Raw genomic sequence first — 27,226 nt, 5'->3', positions numbered from 1 at the left:
CTCTCTCTCTCTCTCTCTCTCTCTCTCTCTCTCTCTCTCTCTCTCTCCCCCTCTTGTTTCAGGGGAGGAGATCTTTTACTAAGGTTCTAAACTCTTTTCAGGGGTGGGGAATGAGGGTATAGGATGTGGGTAGAATTATAAGCATGTAGAGGTGAGGAAAATTTTACAGATGAGGAAACTGAGGCTCACCAAAATTAAAAGACTTGCCCATGATCAAACAGCTAAGAAGTGTCAAGGATTTGATCCCAATTTTTCCTAATTTCAAGTCTGCATTCTTTCCCCAGTGCCATTTATTCAGCTGCGTCCAACTCTCTGTGACCCCATTTTGGGGTTTTCTTGGTAAAGATACTGGAGTGGTTTGCCTTTTCCTTCTCCAGTTCATTTTACAGATGAGGAAACTGAGGCAAACAGGGTTAAGTAACTTGCCCAGCTAATGTCTGAGGCAAGATTTGAACCCAAGAAGAAAGGTGTTCCTGATTCCAAACCCAGTGCTCTAGCCACTGCACCACCTAGCTGCTCTGTGTCATACTTGACTTCTAAAATCCCTTCCAAATCTGATACGTCATGAAACTGAGGCCCAGAAAGGTTGTGATTTGCTTAAACTCACATAGCTGGGTGGGTGGCAGAGATAGGACTGGAAATAACAATCACGTTAATAATAATAGCAACTCATACTTAATATAGTACTTGAAGATTTATCAAGTACTTTCTTAATAATAAGCCCATGAGGTTCACAGTGACCAGGGATGTTCTAATAAATGTTTAACAATCAGCTTTCCAAATATTTGTACATGTACACATATATGGATGTCTGACACACTTTTGAGTTAATTTGCATTTTTAATATTTCCTCCATCACTTCCTTAAGTTTAGACAATTATCAAAACAATAAATCAAGCCCTGATTTGTAGTATTTGCCAATTTCTGAAGCATAAATTCTCACATTGAACATTTAATAATTAACCCTCCAGAGCCAGTTTGAGTTGACTCTAGCATACCCCTGAGCGTGACCTATGCGGCTGATGTGGCTAGTGGCTGGGGAGGCTAGCACTGACCTTTCACTTGTTGCTCGGGTCCCCGGGTATGGCTGGCCACACTGGGCATGCTGACGTTGTTCCTGTGGATGTACTTCAGAAACACTTCGGCGTTTCTGCGGGCCAATGTGCATGCCTAGGAGAGACAAAGAAGATGCCCCCTCCCCTGAGTCACGTGGAAATGGAGACCGCTGTAGGAGGGGACTCATTCCCCTTTCCAAAGGAGGCTTACAGTCTTGGCCTTGAGGTTTATGGAGGAGAGCAGCTCCTGGAGCCTCCCCAAATTCATGGGAAATCATGCTGCCCTGAGGCAGGAGGGTGGACAAGATGACTTTTTGAGGTCGCTTCAGGTTTGAGGATATGATAAGCTCTATTTTTTCAGGGTCTTCTTTTTATCCAGCAACATCTTTGGTGCCCTTCCTCTTACTCCTTTTAAACTAATAATATAGTCTTTTTATTTTAAAAATTTTTTCTCAATTACATGTAAACAAAAAATTTTAATACTTTTTAAAAAAATTTTGAGTTCCAAATTCCCTTCCTCCTTCCCTCCCTCCCTATTCCCCTCCTTGCGAAGGCAAGTAGTTTGATGCATGTGCAGTCATGCAAAACATTTCCATATTAGCCATAACAACACAGTCATGATTCATATTATGATTGGTAAGGTCATCAGAGTGGAGAATTCCCAGTATGGGAACTCCCTCTACCAATGCAGATCAATAATTTGGCTACAGCTCACAGTTTTAGCATTGCTCTTGATCACCAGATCACGAGCCATTGCAAATGTTCACTGCTAGTCTGGCTTCCCCACTTCTGCTAGAATATTTTTCCAATACCAGTCAGCTAGTGGGAGCTCAAGGAATATAAACTCCTTTTAGTATTAGCCTGATTGAAACATAATTAGGAAAGTAAATCTGGTGAAGGGAAAAGAGTAGCACACACATTATAAATCCAAATAGAAATTATTTTTACTGTTATTCATTATGTTGTATTATCTCTACTACTAAACTCATGGCATTCTCTCACATTTCTCTAGCTCTTTTTACATCATCTCTCTCCTTTTATCTTCATATTCACTGTAGGCGGCAGAAAGAATAACAGAATGTTCTTTCCACTATGCAGATGGATAATTTGAGGCTCAGGCAAGGAAGTGACAAAATGAGTGGGGGGCACATTGTTTTTCACTTCCTTTGTTTTTCTCCTTTTTTTTGGCAACATGACTAATATGGAAATGTGTTTTGTATGACTTCATATGTATAATGGGAATCATACTGCTTGTCTTCTCAATGGGTGGTGAAGGGAGAGAATTTGGGACTCAAATTTTTAAAAAAGAATGTAAAATAAATTAAAATAAAAAATATGAGTGGGGGACACCAATGTGCTCCCATTTTCAACCCAAGGACCTCTACCCCACACAAAAATCTGCAAACCTGAAAGTTTTCTTAATAGCAGGTGCTCAGCTGGACTATCACAAGCAGGTTATTAAGGTCCTGTAGCTGAAGAAGAAATGATGTAATCAAAGAACATTTAGAAGATGCACTAGGTATGCTTAGTTAGGGGAGGAGTGTAGAAATGTATTCTGCCCTCCCCCAAACCTGACCTTTCATATATACATATGTGTGTGTTTGTGTGTATACCCATATATACACATGTCTATGTGTGTATGTCTATATACACATAATTGAGTGTATATACACACACGTTGCTGTTGTTGGGTCATTTCAGTCATGTCCAATTTTTCATGACCCCATTTGGGGTTTTCTTGGCAAAGATACTGGAATGGTTAGCCATTTCCTTCTCCAGCTTGTTTTACAGATGAGGAAACTAAGGTCCACAGGGTTAAGTGACTTACCCAGAGTCACACAGCTAGTAAGTATCTGAGGCTGGATTTGAACTCAGGAAGATGAGTTTTCTTGTCTTCCTGACTCCAAGCCCAGCACTCTATCTACTGTGCCGCCTGCCTGAAATGTGTGTGTGTGTATGTGTATGTGTATATATATATATGTATATATGTATGTATACACGTATATGTACACACACATATATGAATACATATATGACTGTATGTATACATACATATACACATATGTATATATGAATGTTTTTGTTTTCTTTTTTCAATTACATGTAAAATAATTTTCAACATTTTTAATAATTTTTCATAATTTTCTAAGAAGGCAAGCAACTTGACATAGATTATACATGTGTAGTCATGGAAAACATTTTCATGTTAGCCATGTTGCAAAAGGAAACACTGACCAAAAAAACAGAATAATAGAGAAAATAAAAAATAACATTTCAAACATTCAGACTACATTCAGATTCCATCAATTCTCTCTCTCAAGCTAGATAGGATTTTACATCATAGGTCCTTTGGAATTGTCTTGGATCATTATATTGCTGAGAATAGATAAATCATTCATAGTTGATCATCATACAACATTGTTGTTACTAAGTATAATGTTCTACTGGTTCTGCCTGAACTTTCTTTAATAACTCATTATCTAGAATCCATTCTTTTGCCTGAATTCTTCAACTTATTTAAATTTCAGGCCTATATCATCTTCTCTGGGTAACAAGTTCCATAATTTCCTCAGGATATTAATATTTCTTTTTATTTGTTAGACCACCTCTTCTTTCTGGACACCTCCATTCTACTTCTATTCCTGAAAGCCTTAGTCAAATCCTTGACCTTGGGTCATTGATCCATTCAACCTTATTCTTATAGAACTAATGACTATAGCCTCCTCATTTTCCTGGTCTCCATCCACTGGAAGCCCTCCTAGTCCATGGATCATCTTGATGCCTTTCTTACTTACTATTCCTTTAACCCCTTTCTTTAGGTATAATGATCAGAACAGCAAATGGTATTTCAGAGACAGATACATCATTGTATTGTGCAAGGTTATGATCATGTTTTATACATCTTTCTCTTCCTGGAGACATCAAACAATTTGTTAGCTGTTCGTTTATGGTGGCACTTCAGGTTAATGTCTTTGGGAAATAGTCAGCGATGACTGTAATAATCCCTTCTCCTGAGTCATAACTGACAGCTCAGAGCCCATCCTCTTATAAAGAGAGCTTGGCTCATTTCCTTCCAGTGCATGATCTGGCACTCATCTGCACTGAAACTTACCTACTACTTTTCTATCCACTCACATGGCCTTATGAGAAAAGATCTCCTGCATTGTGGTGTTTCGTTACTCAGTTCCATATCTGGATCCTCAGCTGGAAGCAGTGACCTCTCTTGAATGTCACTACTTAACTGGGACAGCCGAAAGTAACTGGCTACTAGTCATCTATAATGTGTGCCTTCTCCTTAAGGATTCAGTAACTGGATAGCATCTCAAAAGTTAAGGAAATCCAGGGAGGGGCAGGTAGATGTAAATGAACAAGTGGAGACAATTTATTTTCTATATCTGTCTACCATCAATCCTAGCTGCTAACTGAAGGGTTTCCACCATTGTCTTAAGAGCACAAAGACTAAAATACATCAGATGAGAGAAATTTGTTACTTTTTTCCTTTTAAAAAAAGAACATCTCCCTTTGATATTATGTGGAAAAGAAATGTTATATCTCTGTTAAAAATCTTTCTTACAAGTTATTTACCTGAAGCTTAAATATTATATTCTGGCATATTTGTATATACATACTCTAAGTTTTTTAATGGAGCAGTTTCTTTCTAACTGTTAGCTCAATTAGAAGTGGGTGATAAGGGGACCAGTTGTATGGGAGTGCAAATACCAGATAAGAAAGGGGTGAGGGAAAGTCTCCTCAAAGAAAACACAACCAAAAAGCCAAGACAGGTAGGAAAAAAATCGGTTTCATGAAGATTGGTAACATTACTTTACTCTTTTTTTCTTTTTTCTGCTTAATTTCTATAACTTGTAAGGAAAAGAATTTGTAAACAGGCATTCTCAGTAGGGAGTAATTCAAAAGCTGGAAGTAAATTGTTTACAAGGACTTTTTCAACACAAAATTGTCCCGATGTCATCAGGTTGGAAATATGCACATACCATGAGGAGGTTTTGACTATGCTCAAAGATGCTAGATGAGTTACTTCTACTCACACTTGTGGGGAAAGCCAGAGCTAAATTAATCAATGATTCATAATAGATAAGTATTTGTGAAAAAATACCTACATTTTATATTTCTTTAAACCTTGCTCTACATACATGCATGCATAGCATCTATTTATATGTTGCTTAAATTAATACTGGGTAAGAGTTATACTTAATTGTTTTACAAAAAGTTAATATTCTCAAAGAGGAAGCATAAATGAGCACAAAATTGATATTTTCTTTTGGTTTATTAACCACGCCTATAGAAAACTCAGTTGTTTAAAGGTACTACTTTCCACATAGTAATGGCAAATGCTCAATGTAAGCAAAGTATTCAACTGGAGTAATAACTTTGCAAACCTAAACTGAAAAATAACAATGGCTAACACTATACACTCAGTTGGTGCATCTTCTGTGTAGAGCTTACTTCCTAAATTATCAAATGCTGGCTAAAGTAGTGTAGACAGGAAACCTTCCCCTAGGGGTGAAAGATTGAAGGAGTATGGAGATGTTGGGTTTGAGACCTAGGAGAGTAAGGTCTGACCTTGAGGAAAGCCTCTTTTTGTTCCAGATGTTTGCTGATGAGTGGAATGACATGGTCGATCTCTGCTGCTGGGCCCAATTTATCCCTTCCACCGCACCAATCCTCATCCCTCCGGTATTCCTGCTCTAGGCTCTCCAGGACACTGCATACCTAATGGAAGAAGGAGGGAATGGCTGAGTTAATCATTCAAACAATAAATCAACAAATGATTATTGAGGAACTTACAAAGTTTAGCTAGGGATACAGTATGCCCATAAAGCGACTTTCACACTTTCAAAGTATTACCCAAGAGTATATGTGGACAAAAATTTAACTGAGGCTATTTTTAAAGGGATATAGAATGAAAATGGGAGTGGGCACTGAAATATGTGAATAAAGAAAGGGGTAAAGTAGGGCACCTGAGACCAGCTTTTTCTCTACTTCACAGCTTTGCTCAACTGCCCCACAATTCTGGATATCTTAGATCTGGTGATGGGTCCCAAATCACTCAATTAGTTTTGTCTCTAAAGACATCTTTTCTCCCTGCAAATGCATAATCCAGTGAGGGAAATCTGAACTGATCTGCAGGCTCAGGACTTAAGAGAACACCCTTTATAGGTACATAAAAACCTCAGGTCATACAGGTAGAAAGCCTCAGATCAGAGTTGGTTAAACTTGCTCAAAGGCTAGACTTCTAAATTTCACCTAGAAGAGAAACTATATTTCAGATACAACACCACGCTAAGGAGCAACTCAAATGTATGAACTTCAATAAAAATTTGCCCAACTTTAGAATCCTTTCATAAGAATTCCTTGATTAACCTGACTCAACTGAGTGTTACCTCCATCTCCTCAGAAACCTCATACCACTTGTATATACACACAGCACTAGAGTAAGTGTGTGTGCACCCACAAATGCATATAGATCTAAGATGTACATAGCATCTAATTGGTGCTTAATAAATGTTGAGTTGAATTAAGAGGGCATAAATAATGTATTTATAGTAGATGTAGCAAGGTGGCATAATCAATACAGATCTGGCCCTGGAATCAGGCTGAATCCTTCCTCAGACACTTAATAATTGAGTTGACACTGGACAAGTCAATTAACCTCTCTCAGCCTCAGTTTCCTCCTCTGTAAAATGGGTATAAAAATAGCACCTATCTCAGCAGGTTGATGGGAGGGTCAAATGAGGTAATACATATGAAGCACTCTGTAAACCTCAAAGTGCTAAATAAATGTTAGTTATAATTATTCTTGTATGTGTTTTGTCTATTTCTTCTACATGAGTTTTGTCTCCTACCTTCATTCCCCACCCCCATCACTCCCTCAATCTCCTTTTAATGTGAGTTCCTAAGGATAAGGGGCAGCTAGGTGGAGCAGTGGATAGAGTGCCAGGAAGACTCATCTTTCTGATTTCAAATTTGGCCTCAGACACTTCCTAGCTATGGAAGCCTGGGCAAGTCACTTAACTCTTTGTCTCTGTTTCCTCATCTGTAAAATGAGCTAGAGAAGGAAATGGCAAACCACTCCAGTATCCTTGCCAAGAAAACCCCAAATAGGGTCATAAATAGTCAGACACAACTGAAATGACTGAACAACAAAGATAAGGATTGTGCCTCTTTAAACTGGGAGGTCCAAGAGATAAAGGGTGATTCTCTTCAGCAAGTATCAGCCTGACCCATTGAAGGGGGAGTTGGGGTTTCAGAAAATACTGAGTCAGTATTATGATTAGATCATTCAGTTTCTACTTTGGAGTCCCATCTGCAGACCTGGCTAGTGGGAGGAAGTATTTATAAGTGTCTAGATCTAGTCCACTGACTTGGCAGAGGGGAATATGGCGAAGTAAACAGATGTTGGTATCATAACCCATCCTTCTACTTTCTAAGATGCAGAGCTAGAACGAGCCAGGAGAACACTGTGACAACAACAATAATAGCTACCATTCATACAGACCATTAAAATGCTTTCTATATGTTGTCTCTGATTCTCGCAACAGCTCTGTAAAGTTAATGCTATTATCGTCTCCATTTTCCAGATGAAGAAATGGAGGCTGAGAGATGTTCAATAATTTGGTCAGCCAGGTTCACTCAGCTAGCTAGTGTCTGGGGCCAGATAGGAAGTGAAGGCTTCCTACTGCCAAGTCCAATACTCTATGGACTATGCCATCTAGCTGTCTCAATATACACAAATCGGATAATGACATTATGATTGGCGATGATAATTATCATTGACTTCTTTTTGGACTGGTGTCCGCTTATATTTTTATTTTTTTAATTTTTGGACTGCTTTTTAAAAAGTTATTATTTATTTTTAACATTCTTTTCTAAAAGTTTTGAGTTCCAAATTCTCTCCCTCCCTCCAGCCCCTCCCACACCCACCAAGAAGACAAGCAATATGATATCAATTATACACGTAGAATCACGTCATTGGCATTTGCACTAACTACAAAAACAACACTGAAAGACAGCCAAACTCTGATTGATTATATTGACCAATCTTAGTCTTGGATAACAGATTATGAGACACACCTCCCTCCTCTTGGCAGAGAGGTGGGAGACCAGAGATAGGGATTGTGACCATATGTGCTCTTTGGCATGGTGACTGTATTTTTATTGCCTAAATCTTTTTCTTTGTTATACAGGAGAGTTCAGGAAATTTGGCCAAATAATATAAAAACAAAGAGCAACAACATTTTTTTAAAAAATAAAATAATGGGTAAACATTTTTATATTTGGAAGGTAGTTTGGAAATCATCCAATCTGTCTACCCTCTCCATTTTCTAGAATGTAAATCACAAGGGTTATGACCACATGGGTCATAAGGGACAGAGGTGGGCTTTGAATCCTGGTCCTCTGGGCCAGCACTCTCTCTACCTCACCATGCTGTCCCACTGATGGGGGCAAGCTGTGGACTTGGGTCCCTGCCTTCGGGACAGAGGTTGTGGCTTCCACATCTACCACCTCCACTCACCTGCTCAGACGTTTTGTAAAAGGCCACAGAGGCATTGACCAGCTTGAGCCTGTCTTCCATCTTCAGCATCAGCTGCTGCCAGTGCATCGCCACCTTCTCGGCGCATTCCCGGATGGCGTCAGCATCATAGTGCCCAGCTTGGAGCAATACCTCTGCCTTCTGCTGTACCTGCAGGGCACTCTGGTGTGTCTTCTGCAAGGAAGTTGCATGAAAGAGGGACTGGGCATGAGGGGAGGAGAGAGAGGTTCATGGGGATGACCCAGGTATAATATGGGAGAGGGGTGGAGTGAGGTGTGAGCAGGAAGATGCAGAAAAAGTTAAACAGTTTTAAATGACTTTTTTTCTTCACAATTTGCTACTATTGCTACTACTTACAGACATTTAAAAAAACGATATTCGTTCAGAAAACCATAAATCTAGAGATGGAAGGGAGTTGGAGGCCTCCTAGTCTACCCCGAGTTCAAATCTGGCCTCAGACATTTCCTAGCTGTGTGACTCTGGGCAAGTCACTTAGTCTTGTTTGCCTCGGTTTCCTCATCTGTAAAATGAGCTGGAGAAGGAAATGGCAAACCACTCCAGTATCTTTGGCAAGAAAACCCCAAATGGGGTTATGACTAATTGGCAAAACAAGTCCACCCTCTTCATTTTACAAATGAGGAAAGGTTCTAGGAGGTTAATTGAATTGCCCGAGGACACCAAGATGGTCAGTCAGAGATGACATTTGAACCCAGATTCTCTGATTTCAGAGACATCGCTCTTTCTACTGGACCATATTTCCCCCTTTTGCCCTCCCCCTCCCATTCCTTGAATTACAACATACAAATATTGTGAATGAATATCCCAGGGCCTGGACCCCTGATCTCTTTGTCATGCTCTTTTGCATGATATAATCACAGGTTTCAAGGAGAGTTTTGCTTACTGCAATGGGAAGGGGAGCAGAGTGTGCTGGAGTCAGCTCATACCGACTTCTAAGAGCCAGTTGCTAAATTTTCACTGTGAGTGTTTATACCTTGGAAATACGCAAATGTTACAAATCAAGATTTGATTGATTATTTTGTTGGTTATCTTGACTTAAGAAAGTGATGGAGAAAATGTTAATAGTTCAAATTAAACTTAAAAGGTGCCATGTGTACAATTTTTTTTTGAGAGCTAGTTGTTAGCAATGTACCAGCGCACCTCTGAGAAGGAGTTAAAGAAGTTGTATGTTAATCTGTACCTCCTCCCTCTCCCTGCCCGCCTCCTTTGCCCTGGGTTATTCACTAGGTAAACTTCTCCCCTCCCTTCAAATGCCATTCCAAAGAATTTCCATCTTTTTATTTTTCCAAGGAAGTCATTGGCATAGTTCAATGTTTTAGTCAGATCATTTTAAAAGTACATGACATGCAACAAAAATCTCAGGTAACAAAAACTCCAACCAATGACCCACTGAGTACAAGCAAAGTTCAATTCTAACTCCAGAAATTTTAAAAAAATGGTTAATTCAGTGCAATTCATTATTGTGGAATTTGATCTTTATGTTCATTTCTCTAACACATTTTAAAAGGTAAAGGATAACAAGTACCATCAGTGTCCTATTGCCCACATTAATGGAGAACAGTGGTAGCTTGGATGATTCCAGGAAGCAGACACCATTTTAATAAATCACTTATATTTGCCAATGAAATGTATTCCATGATTTTGTCTTTCACAATGAATTTATTTTCTTCTTTTTTGGGGGGGGGGGCAGGAAGAGGTGATGGGGTTAAATGACTTGCCCAAGGTCACACAGCTAGTAAGTGCCTGATGCTGGATTTGAACTCCTGACTCCAGGGCCAGTGCTCTATCCACTGAGCCACCTAGCCATTCCAATGAATTCATTTTCTCAAAGCAGCTTGGCTCAGGTTGTTATTAGAGGCACTGGGGTATAGGGGAAAGAGCACTAGACATAGAGTCACTAGTCTTGGGTTCAAATTCTGCCTTAATGCTTACTAGCTACATACCTTGAGACAAATTACTAAATCCTTCAGATTCCTTATTCGTAAAATGAGTAGAATAACTCTTGTGCTACGTCCTTCATAAAGTTAATGCAAGCAAAGAACTGAGGGAACCATAAAACACAGCAGAAATGAGTTATATTCTACAGATCTTGTGGATATATAGATAATAAATAAGAGGTAAAATTTGAACCCAGATTCTCTGACTCCATAAACAGCACTTTCTTCACTATATTATGCTTCCTGGACAGAAGCAAGCTATGAATACTAACTTTATATCAGATTTAGTCTTCATTCTCTGAAGTATACACCAACTGTTAGTGGTGGCGAGGTGAACCCAGAAACTACTGAGTAGTTAGATAAACCAACCCAGCATTTAAGACTTGTTGCAGTTATATAGTAAAATAGGACGACTGAGATTGATTGTTTCTGACACTAATAAACTTATAGACACTAATAGACTTATAGAAATGCCCACTTCTTTTTTCTAATAATAATTAGCATGTATGTAGCCCTTTAAGTCTTACAAAACACTTTAAAAAGATCTCATTTTATTCTTACAACAGGAGGGAGGTGCTATTATTACCCCCATTTTACAGATGAGGAAATTGAGGCAGACAGAAATTAAGTGACTTGCTCAAGGTCACACAGTATTAGTATCTGAGGCTGGATTTGAACTCAGATCTTCCTGACTCCAAGTCCAGTGCTCTATCCAAAATGCACTTAGCTGCTAGTTCTCAAAAGCACTGGGTGATTCCCACATTTGAGAAGGGATAGTTTGACTCTTTAGAGCGCAGGAAGCCCAGCAAACAGTGACTGCCCTCACACAGCTGTACCCATGTAATACGACTGGTGACCTTCACCTTCAGTGCCATCTCTGGGAATATCCCATACTCTAACCAACTCAGAACACCTACCCTCTGACCAGAGCTTTTTACCTTGTTCTTTTCCTGTTCTCTCATACCTACTGTACCTTTTCTTCACCTTCATCATAATCTCTGGTCTTTCAACTGCTTATTGTTCCAGTTCCTTCTGACTTCAGTATCCTTTTCTGGCTCGTTATCCGTATTATACCCCCTAATATAATTATATATGTGCTTGCTGTCTCCCCCGCTAAAATAGAAGCTCTTTGTGAATAGGGATTATTTCCTTCTTTACAGGAGGCAGCTAAGTGGTGCAGTGGATGGAGAGCTGGACTTGAAATCAGGAAGAACAGTTCAAATCTACCCTGCCTCCGTGATCCTAGGCAAGTCACTTAATCTCTATGTGTCTCAGGGTCCCCTTCTGTAAAAGGGGATAGTAATAGTACCTCTTTCCTGGAATCGTTGAGAGGATAAAATGAGATAATATTTGTAAATTGTTTTGTAATCCTTAGAGCATATTATTGTAGTTGTTTTTAATCATATTCCCAGCACCTAGGACAGTGCCTAGCACATAATAGGAACATAAGAAATGTTTTTTAATTGATTAATTGATTGATGTCCCTTTGTATCTGGCCCAAGCATCATAGGTCACTGCCCTTCTGTGGTGTCCTAGAATGATTCTCCACTGTTCTTGTCATGCCCATTCCCAGTTAGTAACCTTGAATAACACCAACTATCCACTGTTTTTGCTTCCATTCCCAAGCTGCCCAATGCAAACAAAGTCACAAAACTTCTATTACTGAATTCAAAACAATTTCATCTTATCTATCTTCACTTGGGCCTCTGGTGCTTGGAAATCCTCCTATTAATTTCTTCATCCCCTCCCTCCCAATTAGGGTCCCAAAGTAGCTGCTCCAGTTTTTTCCTCCTCTCTGCTCAAGGTCCCAATCCAGGCCTTACATGCTTTTCACTCTCAGAAAATGAACTTGCTTCCACTTCACATTAAAGATTGAGTGAGCCCTCTTATCTTTCTTTTTTGACTTCAAAATGGCTCAGGATTATACTCTTCTTACTACTGTCAGACTTCTTTGCATTTTTACAACTTTTTTAAAATAAAGAATGGGATATAAAGAGCTAGATTTTTTTTCTAATTGAATAGTCAGTTCCTCTTTTCTCATTGAATAGTCAGGAATCTGTTCCTCAGTCTTCTTTACTTTTTGATGTTATATAATTAATTTAAAATAAGTAGAGACTATTCTGTCCCCCCCCCCAATAATGGGATACCATTCAATAAATCACCAAGTTCCATTGATTACACTTTTCCAATATCTCACATGAGTTCCTCCCTTCATGTTTCTACTTCTCCTCCTTGTTTAGGGTCTCAGCAACTCATGACTGCAGTAGTCTCTTCACTGGCTTTCCTTCCTCTATTTCTTCTACTTTTTAATTCATCCTATATATCCCTGACAGATTAATCTTCCAAAACACCTATGTCAACCCTCAACTCAAAAATCTCAAGTGGTTCCTTATTGCCTATAGAGACCTTATAGGTAATCTTGCCTAATCTCATTTAATGAACAATGTAGCTGAGTCCAATGAGATTAATCAAGGTCAATTGGAATTTGAACCCATGTTCTGAAACTCCAAATTCAATACTGTTGGCATTTCAGCCCATTTATTAATCTTTCCAATCTCTCCCTACTCTCCTACATAAGCCCTCTATTCCAGCGAGACACGATCTCACCTCTACACCTTTGCCTACTAGTCTAAGGTCTATTAGCCTTCCAAAGTCCATTTCAAGTGTTCTATTTTGTCCTCAAAGAGCCCAATTCTTGGTGCTGTTTTCTTCCCCTGAGCTCCTAGAACATCTGCTCTTAGTACCCTTCATTTGTCATATTGCACACGCTACGTTGTATATTGTATTGATACTTATCTTTTTATGTGCATGTCTCATGTTTCCCCAACTGGTGAGTAAGCCCCTTAAGGTAAGGAATCTAGTTATTTGTTTCTATTTCCAGGGCCTGGTACAGTGCCCAGCTTATGGGATGTACCCAATAAGTGCTTACTGATAATAAGGATAACAACAATAGGCAATACTATCAGCAAATATTTTCCTGACTCTACTTCTTACTTGCATAAGACCTTGGCCTCCCTGGGCCTCCATTTTCTCATCTGCAAAATGAGGGGATTAGATAGTGAGCCCAAAATTCCCTTCCAGTTCTGAATCAATGATCTTATGTGAGAAACCAGCAAATGCCTAACATAGTGCATAAAATCAGGATGCCCTGCTGCACCTTCATCTAGGAGGGGAATGCAAGCCTGAAGTATTCCTGAAATCCTGACAAAGATGGCTTCAGAGGACTTCATTCCCTCTGCCCAGGGACGTGCTTGAACTTAATCCTGTTCTTGCTTCTTAATTTAATTATCATTTAGAGCTACTGCTAGCTATTCCCTTTCAATTTCAAAAAAAAAAAAAAAATTGGCCCACATTCCATTTCTGGCTTGCTCAACTTTTCACTGTCTTGTTGCATTTATTTATAATTCCAGATCATCTGAGCCATGAGCCTCTAATGGGGGCCAGGAATGTTTCCGAATAATACAGCTTTGAAAAACTCATTAGGAGAAACGATAGTTGCTAGGAATGCAGAAGACAATATCTGAAGCAAACCAGTTGGATTTAATATCCAGCTGCTTTAACTACTGTTCATGTGGTAATGCTTATGTTTAAAAATGCATTAGAGAATTTAAAATAAAAATGAGCTTAAAAACTCTGCTGTCTATGAAAACCTCTCAGGTGAGCTCAATTCTCTGAAGATACATCAGACGGGCACCTTGGATACAAAGAGAATCAGCTAGACTTGTTCGGTAAATTTCTGACTCCCGTGGGTGGTGGGCCGTGGGGAGCTGCTCTAGCAGTCCTAGGTTAAGCCAACGTAGCAATTCTGGCTCTCTTGTGAAATTATAACTCCCTTGTGAGATATCTGGCTTCTCTCTGGCAACCCTAGCAGTCAAACTGAATCATCTATTAGTAGTCACGGCAAATTCCCCAAATGCAACCATCAAAGTGGGTTAAAACATACCACACTCTTTAAACTCCCCTTAACATAGCTTGAATTTTGAACAGTTATTTTTTTTTCTCCCATGATAGAGAACTTGGTTCAAAGGGACACATGTAGATCGGCATGGGGAGAATAAGCTTTAAGTTGGTGTGCTGGTCCTTACAACTGGACACTATTGGCTGCCCACCCTGGGAAGAGTCTCTGCCTGTTCCCCTAAGATTTTTGAACATTCCTTCAACATCCATACTTTAAATCTACTCCAGTAGTATCCCTTGAAGAATAGACTGCCACATTCTAAAATAGGTCATTTTCTGTAAATACCAAGGTATTATTTTTGAGAAAAGTACATGCACAAAAACCTAGCAGTGATGAGTAGTTGTGTTATCAGAGAAGGGCATAGAGTATCTGTGCTGTGGTGACCCAGAATTGCCAATATTATTATCAAATGAAGCTACCAAGAAAGCTACATAATACGGAATTTAGCCATTATGCTATTTCCCCACTCATTGGCTAAGACTCATGAGGGATTTTGACTGGCAGTCACTTTCCAGAGGCAGATAAGACCTACATTTCCTACATATTCCAAAAGAGGTTGAGTTCAACACTTAGTCATTAGTAAGAAGAGTCTGTACAGGTTTTTCTCTTTCTTCCCTCTCCCATTTGTACTGAACTATGACTTTATTTAAATATAGACCATATGCCTTACTTCTTATTCTTCCTTGCTCTCCCCCCATTCCAAAGCAATCAACTCAGGTCTCCATGGGATGGATGAGGAGACACAATTTCAAGCATTATTTAAGTCATTAACCCACATTAGAATTAATTTGTACTAGATTTTTTTATGGATAAAGTTAGTTTATTTAAAAGTCTTTCTCCCTCAAAATCCAGTTTGGTGACCTTCTGCCATTAATAGCACATTCCTGGAATTTTAATTCTGTCTCTATTCTGAAATGAACTGAAGCAATCTGGGTGTAAAACTTGTACCAATCCTAGCCCATCTTGGTGACTAAAAGTTCCTCTACCCACTTCCAATTCCCTATTAGGGGAAACAGAGAACTATCTCACATCACAGAAACATATTGTGGGAACATTAGTGTGACTCAGATGTTTTGAGAATTTCATCCCGTTTTCCTAATGATGGGCATTATAACTTCTGAAATGCTTAATCTTTCTTTCTGATTAATCTTTAATTGGTGGTGACTCCACACATTTTAGCTTTATATTTCGAAGCCTCTTTCTCTCACTCATGCAGTTAATATTTGGAAATATAGCAGCGAGGATGGGCATTTCTATAGGCCTCTATTCCCCACAATGAACTAGGGGACCTGCAGTTTAAAACATATATCATTTCTCAATGTGAAAGACCTTTAGTGTAGCTATAAGCCTGGATCTTCACTCCTTAGGTTTTTTAAAAGCACTTGAATTTGCTTCTTTATCAATTCTTAGATGTTGGGAAGGTATAAACCCCAGTGTGTTTCACTCAAATGCTTTTCCTTTTTAAGAAACCACCTCAAACCTCAGGCAACTCTATCTAACAAGAAGTCCAGTAATGGACAAAAGATAGGACACTAAAGCACGGATATGAGTGTTACCTCGATGGCTAGTTGGAACTGTTCATGCTCCCGCTGAAGCTGCTCAGCTTCTGACAAAGAGCTGGCATTGACCAAACTGGCATTCAGCATCGATTCCCCATTGCGGATCCAGCCCAGGACCTAAAGAGACAGGATAAGCACATATTTTACGAACCTGTTACAGATTCCCATCAAGGCAGTTGTCCTGCCAGTTATTTCAGCCACACACAGTCCTGGCATTTTCATTCATTCATTTGAGAAATATTTATTAAGTATCTAATTTCTTCATTCTCCATGATCATAGAAGAAATATGGAGTAACTCAGATGCCCTTTCATTTCTGCCTGTTAAAATCCTATCTTTAAAAACTCAGCTCAGATTTCACTTCCTTCATGAAACCTTATGCAAATCACCCCAACTGGAAGTTTTCTCTCTTTTCTCTGAACTCTTATAGTACTTTATTTCTACCTCTCTTATGATATATTCTGTCTTGCATTAAGTTGAAAATGTTGGGTCTTCCCTATTAGACTGTAAGCTTGTTGAGGGCAAGGGCCATGCCTTATTCTTCTTTGTAATCCCTAGCACAGTGCCTTACAAATAATAAGTATTCAATAAATGTTCAATTCATGAGTCTTCATTCTTCTCAATATTATGTTAAAATAAAATCTATCCATTACTGAACTGGCCCTATAGGAGGAGTAGGGTGTGAGAAATAGAGTAGTGACTGGAGACTGTAGAAGTATAGTGTGTTGCAGCCTCTTTTGTTTGTCAATAAGGACTTTTCTCCCTTCCATCTTTTTAAGGTACAAGATTAGAAGTCACCTTTCTCTCTCAGACAAACAATAATGCTCATATGCCTCAAATCTTCTCTAAGGAAAGCAAAATGACCAACATTACATCGTGTGTGGGCATCATCAGCATAGCTAATCAGTGTGCTTGCCATATGACCAAAAGGAAGTCACGTAATTTGAGTCTCCATGTCCTCATCTTTGAAAGGAGGCTAATTCTTCCACAACTCAACTGTGGAGCTGCTGGGAGGAAAGAAGTCCATAAAATGTTAAGTGCTACTTAGATGTGATGTTACTCCAACCCCAGTGAAGCCATCCAATTAGGATGGAGGTGTTACTCTGATTGATATGGAAGAAAGTGGGATAAGATGCCATTAGTTCCAGAACATAAAACTTCATATTGCGTGTGCGAAGTCCTCAGGACCATTATTGTACCTTCCTAAAGCTGGCTGGCAGTGTCTAATTACCTTGAAATGGTCCATATAAGTGTGGGAGGCATGCACACATGTTTAATGGCATGCTAAATTCACAGATGAGACTCTTGCCTTTACAGCCTCATCTCTTTGGGAAACGTGGTTGGTCATTGAAGATTTGGAAATATATATATATATGCTGCCCAACAGGCGGGACTACACATTGCTTGGTCCACTGATTCATTCATGCACCTTCAAGAAATTTTCTCTCCAGATGCCTCACTGGGATAATCTGGGCAGAGGAAATTAGTTGTAAAGGAAGAACCCAAGGAAGTCTGGGCAAGTCAGCTAAGCCCCTGGGGGTGGCTTCCTGGAGAAACTGGAGGGTTCGATGCCATCATATAGGGTTGTCTCCATTTGTCAACTTTTTCATTTAGAGGCAGATCATTGGCCTCAACAAAAATACATTTATTAAATCTGTTAAAAACCATTTATTTAAAAGGATATGGAATGGTAGAATGAGAGAAACAGACCCATATCCCTACATCGCCTATGACATCATCCTGTATCCTTGTTTGTTCCCATTTTTAATTTGCTCTCATTAAGGAACTAAGGGATTCAGGAAGCAGCATGCTGTAATGGATAGAGAAATGGCTTCAGCATCAAGAAGATCTGGGTCTGAATCCTGCCTCAGACACTTACTACCAGTGTTACCCTGTGCAAGTCACTTGGTTTCTTTGGACCTTAGTTTCCCTACCTATACAATGGAAGAGTTGCACACTATTATCTCCAAGGTCAGGGGTGGGGAACCTGTGGCCTCGAGGCCACATGTGGCCCCCTAGGTCTTCAAGTGTGGCCCTTTGACTGAGTCCAAACTTCACAGAACAAATCTACTTAGTGAAAGTATCTGTTCTGTAAAAGTTAAACTTGGTCAGAAGGCTGCACCTAAAGACCCTACTCCTGTCAAGGTCCTTAGCTCTAAGGTTCTGTTTCTTTCATACTTAAAGGGATAAACCATCTCACTAAAACCTCCCCATTGCATGGGCCTATAACCATGGGGTAGGGTCATGATGTTGCTAACTGTCTCTGTAGGTTAGATTCCTTTATATATGGTGACTTGAGACAGAGGTTAATAGTTAGCTGGCAATGAGTAAGCAAGAAATACTACTTTTCCCCTTCTAGCAGAGACTTCATAGCTCCAAATCTCAGCTTGATTAACCTGCCTCCCAGCCTCTCCCCAAATAAAAAGGGGCATAAATGTCCAACCAGGAGTAGGTGACTAGAAAAAAAAAAATTTCCTTAGACACTGAGGATCGGAAGAGAATTATGAGTCTAATTGAGTCTAAGAGCCTGTAATGTGGGGACCTGGAGTAATCAACAAACCAATCAATCCGTCACTCAACAAATATTTATTAATACTATGTACCAGGCTCTGTGCTCCATACTTGGGATACACAAGCAATAACCAGTATTAAGTATGGTGTGAAAGGCAGCCTGGTCAAGCAGTGGAACTGTTTCCTCAAACCAACTTTGTAATTCATAGGTACAGTGGATGGAGTGCTGGGCTTGGAGTCAGGAAGACCCGAGCTCAGATCTGGCCTCAGACATTTACTAATCATATGACCCTGGACAAGTCACTTAACCTTGTTTGCTTTAATTTCTTCATCTGAAAAATGAACTGGAGAAGGAAATGGCAAACCACTCCAGTATCTTTGCCAAGAAAGTCCCCTAAAAATTGGGTCACAAAGAGTTGGACATGACTCAAAAGACCGAACAATAAGAATTCATAGATCAGAGATCTACAGATGGAATCAGCCTGTTAAACTGTCTAATCCAACCCTCTTGTATTATGAAAATCATAAAAAAAAATAACTACGGAGATGCCTATCAATTGGGGAAGGCCTGAATTAGATATGGTACACAATTCTAATAGAATATTACTTTCCTCTAAGAAAAGATGAATATGGTGAATACAGAGAAGCATGGGAAGTTTTGTTTTTTTATGAACTGGTACAGAGTATAGTAAGTAGAACCATAAAAATAACATACACAATGACTACAACAATGAAAATGGAAAGAATAAAAACAAAACAATCAAAACTGAAGGCTATGAAATTATAATGATCAGACTTGGACCCAAGAAGAGATATGAGAATGCAACTCCTTCCTTTCTTTGCAGAGGTTGGGGGTGGGGGTCGGGGTGGGAAGAGTGACTATGATGACTAAACATGATATGGAATGTCAGACTTGGTTGATGTATTGGGTAATTTTGCTGACCTGTTTTTTTTTCTCCTTTTTTAAAAAAGTATTTGCTACAGGGGATAGTTCTCTGGAAGTGGGAGGAGAGAAGAATCCCCTCAAATCCAAAATCCTTGGGAAATACAAGTGATATGAGAAAACACAGGTGCAAACAAAAGATGTCATTTTTTTTAAAAACTGAGATAAATTCCAGTGAGTAGAAGTACATACATTAATTTTTTTGTGCCAATCATATTTTGACGTCCAAGGGCAAAACATTGACTGTGTGTTCCTAATTCTGGCTCTGTCTAGGAATCAAGTCTCCAGGAGTATAGGTTTATTGAGAACAGAAGTAAAAACTAGAGAGCCAGGAAAGACCTGCATATGCCTCAATTGGCCAACAAAGGATCTCAGGGAAAACTAAGGTGGACCCAAGTATAGAAACACATGGAACTAGAAAGAGAAAATAGACTTCTAGAAGCCCCCAGAGGTGGAACTGGCCCAGGCAGAGATGACTGGAGAGAAGGAACTTGAGCCAGGTGATTTCTAAGAATGACATTGTCTTGTGTGGGCATGCTGTTACTCAATGCACCTAGAACCATTTGTTTGTGAAGAGTGTAATCTTGTGAATCCTACACCTGTATTTTTATGATTAGATATTGAGTGTAGTAAGCAAAACAAGGAAAACAAAACACAATGACCACGAGAACAAAAACAAAACAACCAAAACTGAAAGCCATGCAATTATAATGCCTGGAGGTGGCCCTCAAGTAGAGATATGAGAATGCACCTCCTTCCTTTCTTTGCTGGGGGCAGGGGGGAAGACTGTGGATTCAGCTTTCAGTACATGTAAAACACTGCTATTAAACTACTATGAGGGGGAGTAGATTCCTATGTCTGCGGCCTTAAAAAAAGATACCCAAACCCTCAGATGGTGGCTGCTGAGACAGGGAACCTGCTGGGATACCCCTCTTTTAGTTTCTGGATCATTGATTTAGAGCTCTAGGTAACATTAGAGTCACCTTCCACCTACTTTGGATTTGATTTGTATGTACTTATTTATGGATTTGTTGCCTCCTTCATTAGAATACAAACTCCTTGAGGGCAAGAACTGTTTTTATGTGTATGGGGTAGGGGTGTGTGGTATTTTATCTCCAGAGCTAAGCACAGTAGCTAGCATATTGTTCAGTCATGTCCGATTTTGTGACCCCATTTGGGTTTTCTTGGCAGAGATACTGGAGTGGTTTGCCACTTCCTTCTCCAACTCATTTACAGATGAGGAAGTCGAGGCAAAAGTGACTTGCCCAAAGTCACAAAGTCACAAAGTCACAAGTCACAAAGTCACAAAGCTAGTAAGTGTCTGAGGCCAGATTTGAACTCAGGAAGAGGGGTTTTCCTGACTCCCAGCTGGGTGCTCTATCCACTACATCACCTGGTAACCAAATCCCCTCCATTTATGGATTAGGAATGGAAGGCCTAGAAAGGTTAAATCATTTGTCGAAGGTCACAATTAATCACTTATCTTTACTTGCCAAATCTAATCATTTTCTCTTGATCCAGATTCTTATTGATTTCTCTGCAGCCTCTTTTCTTTCAAACTTGCCTATAATTGTCAAGGGAACTTCCATATCATTATTATCCTCCTAGTTACCCAGACTTACAACCTAGGTGTCATCCTGGACTCTTCATTCTCTCTCACCCCTCCTATCAAATTTGTTGTAAGAACTTCTCTCATTAACATATGTGAATCTTCTGACACTGCCACCATCTTGGTGCAGGCCTGTATCACCTCATACCTGGACTGTTGTAATAGTCTCCTGTTCAGTCTCAAGCATCTCCCCTCTCCAAGCTCTCCACTGGTTGCCAAAGCAATCTTCTTAAAACTCAGGTCTGACCATGTTACCCTCCTACCTCCTTTTAATAAACTCCATCAACTCCTTTTTACTTCCAGGATCAAATAAAAGCCTTCTGTTTGGCTTTTTTTTTTCCTTAGGCAATTGGGGTTAAGTGACTGGCCCAGGGTCACACAGCTAGTAAGTGTCAAGTGTTTGGTCTGAGATCAGATTTGAACCCAGGTCCTCCTGACTCCAGGGCCAGTGCTCTATCCACTGCACCACCTAGCTGCCCTTCTGTTTGGCTTTTAAAGCCTTTTATAACCTGGACCTTTCCTCCCTCTCCAATCTTCTTACACCTTTACTTCCCTCCACATACTCTGTGATCCATTGCCTCTGGTCTCTTTGCTGTTCCTCAAACAACATAGCATACTTCCTGACTCCATGCCCTTTCACTGGCCATCCCCCATGCCTAAAATATTCTCCTTCCTCAACTCTGCCTCCTCCCTTTTCTAGCTTCATTCAAGTTTCATGCCATCATCTGAAAGAAGGTTTCCTAGTCCCCCTCAATGCTAGAGCCACCTTCTCCAATTTATCTTGTCTATATCTTTTTTGTATGTAATTGTTTGCATATTGTCTCCCCCATTAGACTGTGAGCTCCTTGACCACAGTGATTGTCTTTTGCCTTTCTTTATATCCTCAGTGCTTAGCATAATGCCTAACACATAGCAGATTCTTAATAAATGCTTGTTGACTTGACAGGTAATAAATGGCAGATGCAGAATTTGTAGCTGGGTCTCTCAAACTCCAAAACCTGTGCTCTTTGGGCTATACCAGGCTGCCTTCAGTATTGTAGGATCTGATGAGCAAATCCACGTTCATTCTCTCTCTCCTTTGCAATTTTATGCTTAGCTTTGACCTTTCTTTTTCTGACTGAAAAGACCTCTTTTTTTCATTTTAGCATCCTATCTCTGAACCTTCTCTAGTTGTTATGCTTTTTATGACACGTAATGAGCAGAAAGACTCACAGTATATGTCTGGTGCTGATGTAATACGGGTTCTGTAACCAAAGTGGGATAACATTCCCACTGTTTCTGATGACCTTCCTGATGACACCCACCAGCCCAGCATTCAGCTGGCCTTTAATCTGCAGTGACACAGTGGGTCAATGTTTCCCGGCAGAGCCTATACTCACTCCTTTCCTGGGTTGTAATTGAAAGCTATGCTCTTCATCTTACAAATACAATGAGTTATTTCTCCCTCACTTTTTAACCTTCCACTCAAGGGCATAGAAACTCAACTGATATTCTTCTACCCATTCATATAGCTTCAGGCATATCCTGCTGGAAGAACTTGCTATAGGTGTGGGAGGACACCTCTACCTCAGTGGGGATCCTTGGCAGAGCCATCAAAAAATAGGTTGGGCACTGGGAAGTAATTAAAATGGTTTACTTTTTCCAGGCAAGCTAGGTGGTATAGTGGATAGTGTGCCAAGCCTGATGTCAGACGACTCGTCTTTGTGAGTTCAAATCCAACCTCAGATGCTTTCTAGTTGTGTGACCCAGGACAAGTCACTTAACCCCGTTTGCCTCAGTTTCCTCATCTGTAAAATGAGCTGGAGAAGGAAATGGCAAACTACTCCAGTATCTCTGCCAAGAAAACTCGAAATGGATTCATGAGGAGCCAGACACAACTGAAATGACTGAACAACAACAGTAAGTCACAGAGAGGTTGCCATTCTCTATCAGTGGGGAGAATTTTTACTCAGCGAGAGTTCCTTATATGGACGAAATCACATGTCTAGAGCAAATAAATCAACATCAACAAAAATATCCCTGTAGGTTACCATAACTCGCTCTACAAAGTTCCTCTATAATACAATTCTAAAATAATGTTATTCAGGGAAAAAAAGGTTAGCTCCAAGCTGTACCAGTACAGTTAAAACACAAACACACACACACACACACACACACACACACACACACACACACACACACACACACACACACACACACACACACACACCTGATTACTGTTCATCCTATCCGTTTCCCTTCTCATTTTAACAAGTTTCAATTGGGGGAATTTTTTTATGATAGTAAGTTGAGGGAAAGAGAAAGAAAGAAAGAAAGAGAGACAGAGAGACAGAGAGAGAGGGAGAGAGAGAAAGAGGGAGAGAGAGAGACAGGGAGAGAGGGAGAGAGGGAGGGAGGGACAGAGACTTAGGCATAAGTATTAAACTTAGTCCCATTGATCAATACTGACTTCTTAATTAGCTCTCTCGGCCTATATGTCAACAGCTTCTAGATCAATATTTCTTGCTTCACCAACTTCCATCAAATACCAACCCCTTCTCTGTAACTGGGGAAAGCCCATCACCTAAGTAGAGAACTCTATCCTGACAGGGAAAATTAATTCCTGGGCTGGAACATAGTAGTGCTTACTCCCAAGTCATTACAAATGGTAGTGGTTTTTAGTGCAGACCTTTGTGAGTTTCCTGAACAGTTGTAAACATGGCCCACTAAGCCACATTTTTTACATTTCCATTTTATTTCTTCTCTGCTTAACTTTCAATAAATTTCCTTAAGAATTTTGGGGAAAAAATCATAATCCTATTTTGTTTTTGTTCTTCTGGACTGCTTTAAAGGAGTTGCCACCATTGACAATCCCACATTTTGGCCACATTCTCTTTCTTTGGCTTCTGTGATACTTGTCTTTTCTAGTTCTCCTCCGACCTCTCTGACCTTTCTTTCTCTGGTTAACTTTTCTCCTACCCTAACAATGTGTGAAGTGGGTTAGAGATCATAGGATCATAGACATAGTTTTAGAAGGGAACTTAGGGGCCATCTACTCCTATCCACCCATTTTTATAGACAATACAGACAAAGATAAGTATGGCCTATCAGAGGTGGGATCCCAAACCCCAAAGGATTTGTTCTGTGAAGTTTGGATTCAGTCAAAGGGCTGCACTTGAGGACCTAGAGGGCCACATGTGGCCTTGAGGCCACAGTTCCCCACCCCTGGAAGTCTTGCCCTCAAAAAGCTTCTAGTCTAACAGGAAAATTAACCTCCTCCCATATACACGTGTGTGTGTGTGTGTGTGTGTGTGTGTATGTGTATATACTTTTGCAGAAGCTGCAGATGACACGCATAGGCCATCAGATGACACAGAGCCTACAGCCAAATACTTAACCCATATTTTATAAGAAGGTATTGGAAACATCCCAAAAAAGAAAAAGAAAAAAAATCAGACTTCTTCTCTGGTGCGAAGGAAGAGCCAAAAAAGTTTATGCGGATTTTCCAGATCATGGCGGGTGAGGGGAGGGGGCTGACCCGTGCAATGTGGAAGGGATAACTGTAATCCTTTTGCAGAGTCCTCCAAGACTCTGTTCTTAGCACTACTCTCACTTCTTTACACCCTCTTCTTTGATGATCTCCTTTACACCCATGGCTCTATCACCCCATGTGAGCGTCTCTCATCTCTGTAACTCTAGTCTGGATCTCTCCCTTGAACTCCATTTCCAACTACTTGTTGGACATCTTCAACTAAATGCTCCACCAGCCACTCAAATCCAACATATCCTAAACTAAAATCAGCCCCCCCAAAGCTCTCTTCTTCCATTTACCCAACTCATCTAGGCCCCAAACCTCAGAGACGTCTTTAATTCTTAGCTCCTCCAAAAGTTATGCCACATCTAATCAGTTGCCAAATTCGTCGCCTTTTGCCTCCATATCTCTTACATCCATTCCTTCTGCCTCATTCACTTTGCTACCATTGCTGTCCAGGTCCTCAGAAACTTCTTGCTTGGATTATTGTGATAGCTTCCCAATTGGTGGCAGGTAGGTGATACAGTGGATAGACTAATGCACTTGGACTCAGGAAGACCCAAATTCCAATTCTGCCTCAAACATTTAGCTATGTGACCCTGGGCATGTCATTTAATCTTTGTTTGCCACCTGTAAATCACAGATAACAAGAGCACCTACCTCCCAGGGTTGTTGTGAGCATAAAAGAACATAATGTAAAATTCTTTGCAAAATTTAAAGCGTTATATAAATGTTAGCTACTAAGTATTATAGATTTCCCTGCTTTACTCTTTTCTCCAATATATCCTTCACACAGAGGCCAAAATAATCCCTTCATGTTCCTCTTGGATCATATCACTTCCCTGATCAAATGCCTGGGGTTCCTGATGCCTGGGGACATTTATGCCTCATTCCACCCACCCATCCCCCACAATCTGGCCGCATTCTACCTTTCCAGTCTCATTTCTCAAGATTTCTCTTCATTAGAAAAGCAGAAGGGTGTTCTGGAGAAATTAGTATATTAGGAGTGAAAAGACCTGGATTCTATTCCTGCATCCAACAGTTCAGTAGCCCACGGGTATGTTAATTCAACTCTCTGAATCTTCATCTCAACATCTGTAAAATGGGGATGTTGATGTTTTCACTACTTAGCTCAGCATTGTTTCAAGGAAAGTAACTCTTAGATTATGAAGCATCAGTCAAGTGTGAGCAATTCTTATTCACACGGTCTGTGTGTTGGGTCTTCTGTCATTCCCTGCCCTTCTCTTTAGAGTCACATGGGCCATTCTCTTTACTTCCTGCTGAAATCCCTCTCCCTTCAAGGCCTTCATCAGGGGCCAGGTCCACCATAATGGCTTTGATATTTACTACCTGGGTCACTCTGGGTAAGTCACTTCAGACTCTTTATCTACAAAATAAGAGGGCTCATGCTAGACCTTCTTTAAGGTCCATTCTGCTTCCAAAATCTTTTATCCTTAGATTTTCCTTAGCAAAACTGATCTCTTCCTTGTAAAATTTTCTTGCAACATTTTGTCCAGACCCCTCTTTTGCCCTGCTTACATTCTAGCTTTTATCATGTATGTATACATATATACCTACATACATGATATACACACAAATGCCTATACATATATTTTATATATACACCTATGTGTATATATGTGTACACACACATATAGTTTGTTGTTGAGTCATTTCAATTGTGTCTGACTCTCCATGACCCCATTTAGGGTTTTCTTGGCAAAGATATTAGAGTGGTTTGTCATTTCTTTCTCCTGTTCATTTCACAGATAAGGAAACTGAGGCAAACAGGGTTAAGTGACTTGCACAGGGTCACACAGCTACTATGTGTCTGAGGCCAGATTTGAACTAATGAGGATTAGTCTTCCTGATTCCAAGCTCAGTGCTCTATCAATGTGCCACCTGGCTGCATATATAAGTATATGTGTATGTCTATATGGATATGTGCATACATGTATGTATGTTATATATCTATATACATACACACACATACATACACATACCTGTATGTATGTATGTGTGTGTATGTATTGTGGTGGGAGTATTTCTGATTTCTCCTATTCGACTAGAACAAGGGTGGGAAACCTGTGGCTTCCAGGCCATATGTGACCCTCTGGGTCCTCAAGTGTGGCCCTTTGACTGAATCCAAACTTCACAGAACAAATCAAAGGGCCACACTTGAGGACCTAGAGGGCCACATGTGGCCTCAAGGCTGCAGGTTCCCCACCCCTGGACTAGAAGTTCTTTGAGGGCAGGCCTAGGACACACTTATTTTTGCATTCCCAGAGCTAGGCACATAGGAGATGCTTAATTTTTGAAGAGTAGTGACAGCCATCCTCCATTTTTTCCTTCCAGGTATATCTAGGGGAGCCATGCATCATTTTGGACAAGGAAGAAGAAAAAGAAAAGACTTGTTTTGTTCTGCTGCTCTCATAGTGGTAAGGGTGGTGGGGCAGGATGGGAGAAGGCATTCTCTTGCTTCCTGAGAGGACTGACTTCTCTTTAATCTCTATGGGATGGAGAATTGGGCTGTCTGTTAATTAGCTCCAGATAACTCTTGATTAGCCATGTGCA

At 40.1% G+C, this 27,226-nt stretch overlaps 1 protein-coding gene across 1 annotated transcript in view; it reads right to left on the bottom strand.

Annotated features, from left to right (window-relative positions):
• The window catches only part of KALRN (kalirin RhoGEF kinase), a 966,578-nt gene that overhangs the window by 356,769 nt on the left and 582,583 nt on the right, over nt 1–27,226 (bottom strand). Inside the window, exons 16-19 of the mRNA XM_027845153.1 lie at nt 16,077–16,196; nt 8,590–8,808; nt 5,637–5,786; nt 1,056–1,170 (exon numbers count right to left, since the gene is read on the bottom strand). Coding sequence (XP_027700954.1) covers nt 1,056–1,170; nt 5,637–5,786; nt 8,590–8,808; nt 16,077–16,196 — 604 coding nt within the window. The remainder of the gene's footprint in view (nt 1–1,055; nt 1,171–5,636; nt 5,787–8,589; nt 8,809–16,076; nt 16,197–27,226) is intronic.

Source organism: Vombatus ursinus, unplaced genomic scaffold, assembly GCF_900497805.2.
Source record: "Vombatus ursinus unplaced genomic scaffold, bare-nosed wombat genome assembly UNPS02014959.1, whole genome shotgun sequence".
NCBI classification, from domain to species: domain Eukaryota; kingdom Metazoa; phylum Chordata; class Mammalia; order Diprotodontia; family Vombatidae; genus Vombatus; species Vombatus ursinus.
The sequence above is the reverse complement of the archived record's forward strand: the minus strand, read 5'-3'. Positions and strand labels throughout refer to the sequence as shown.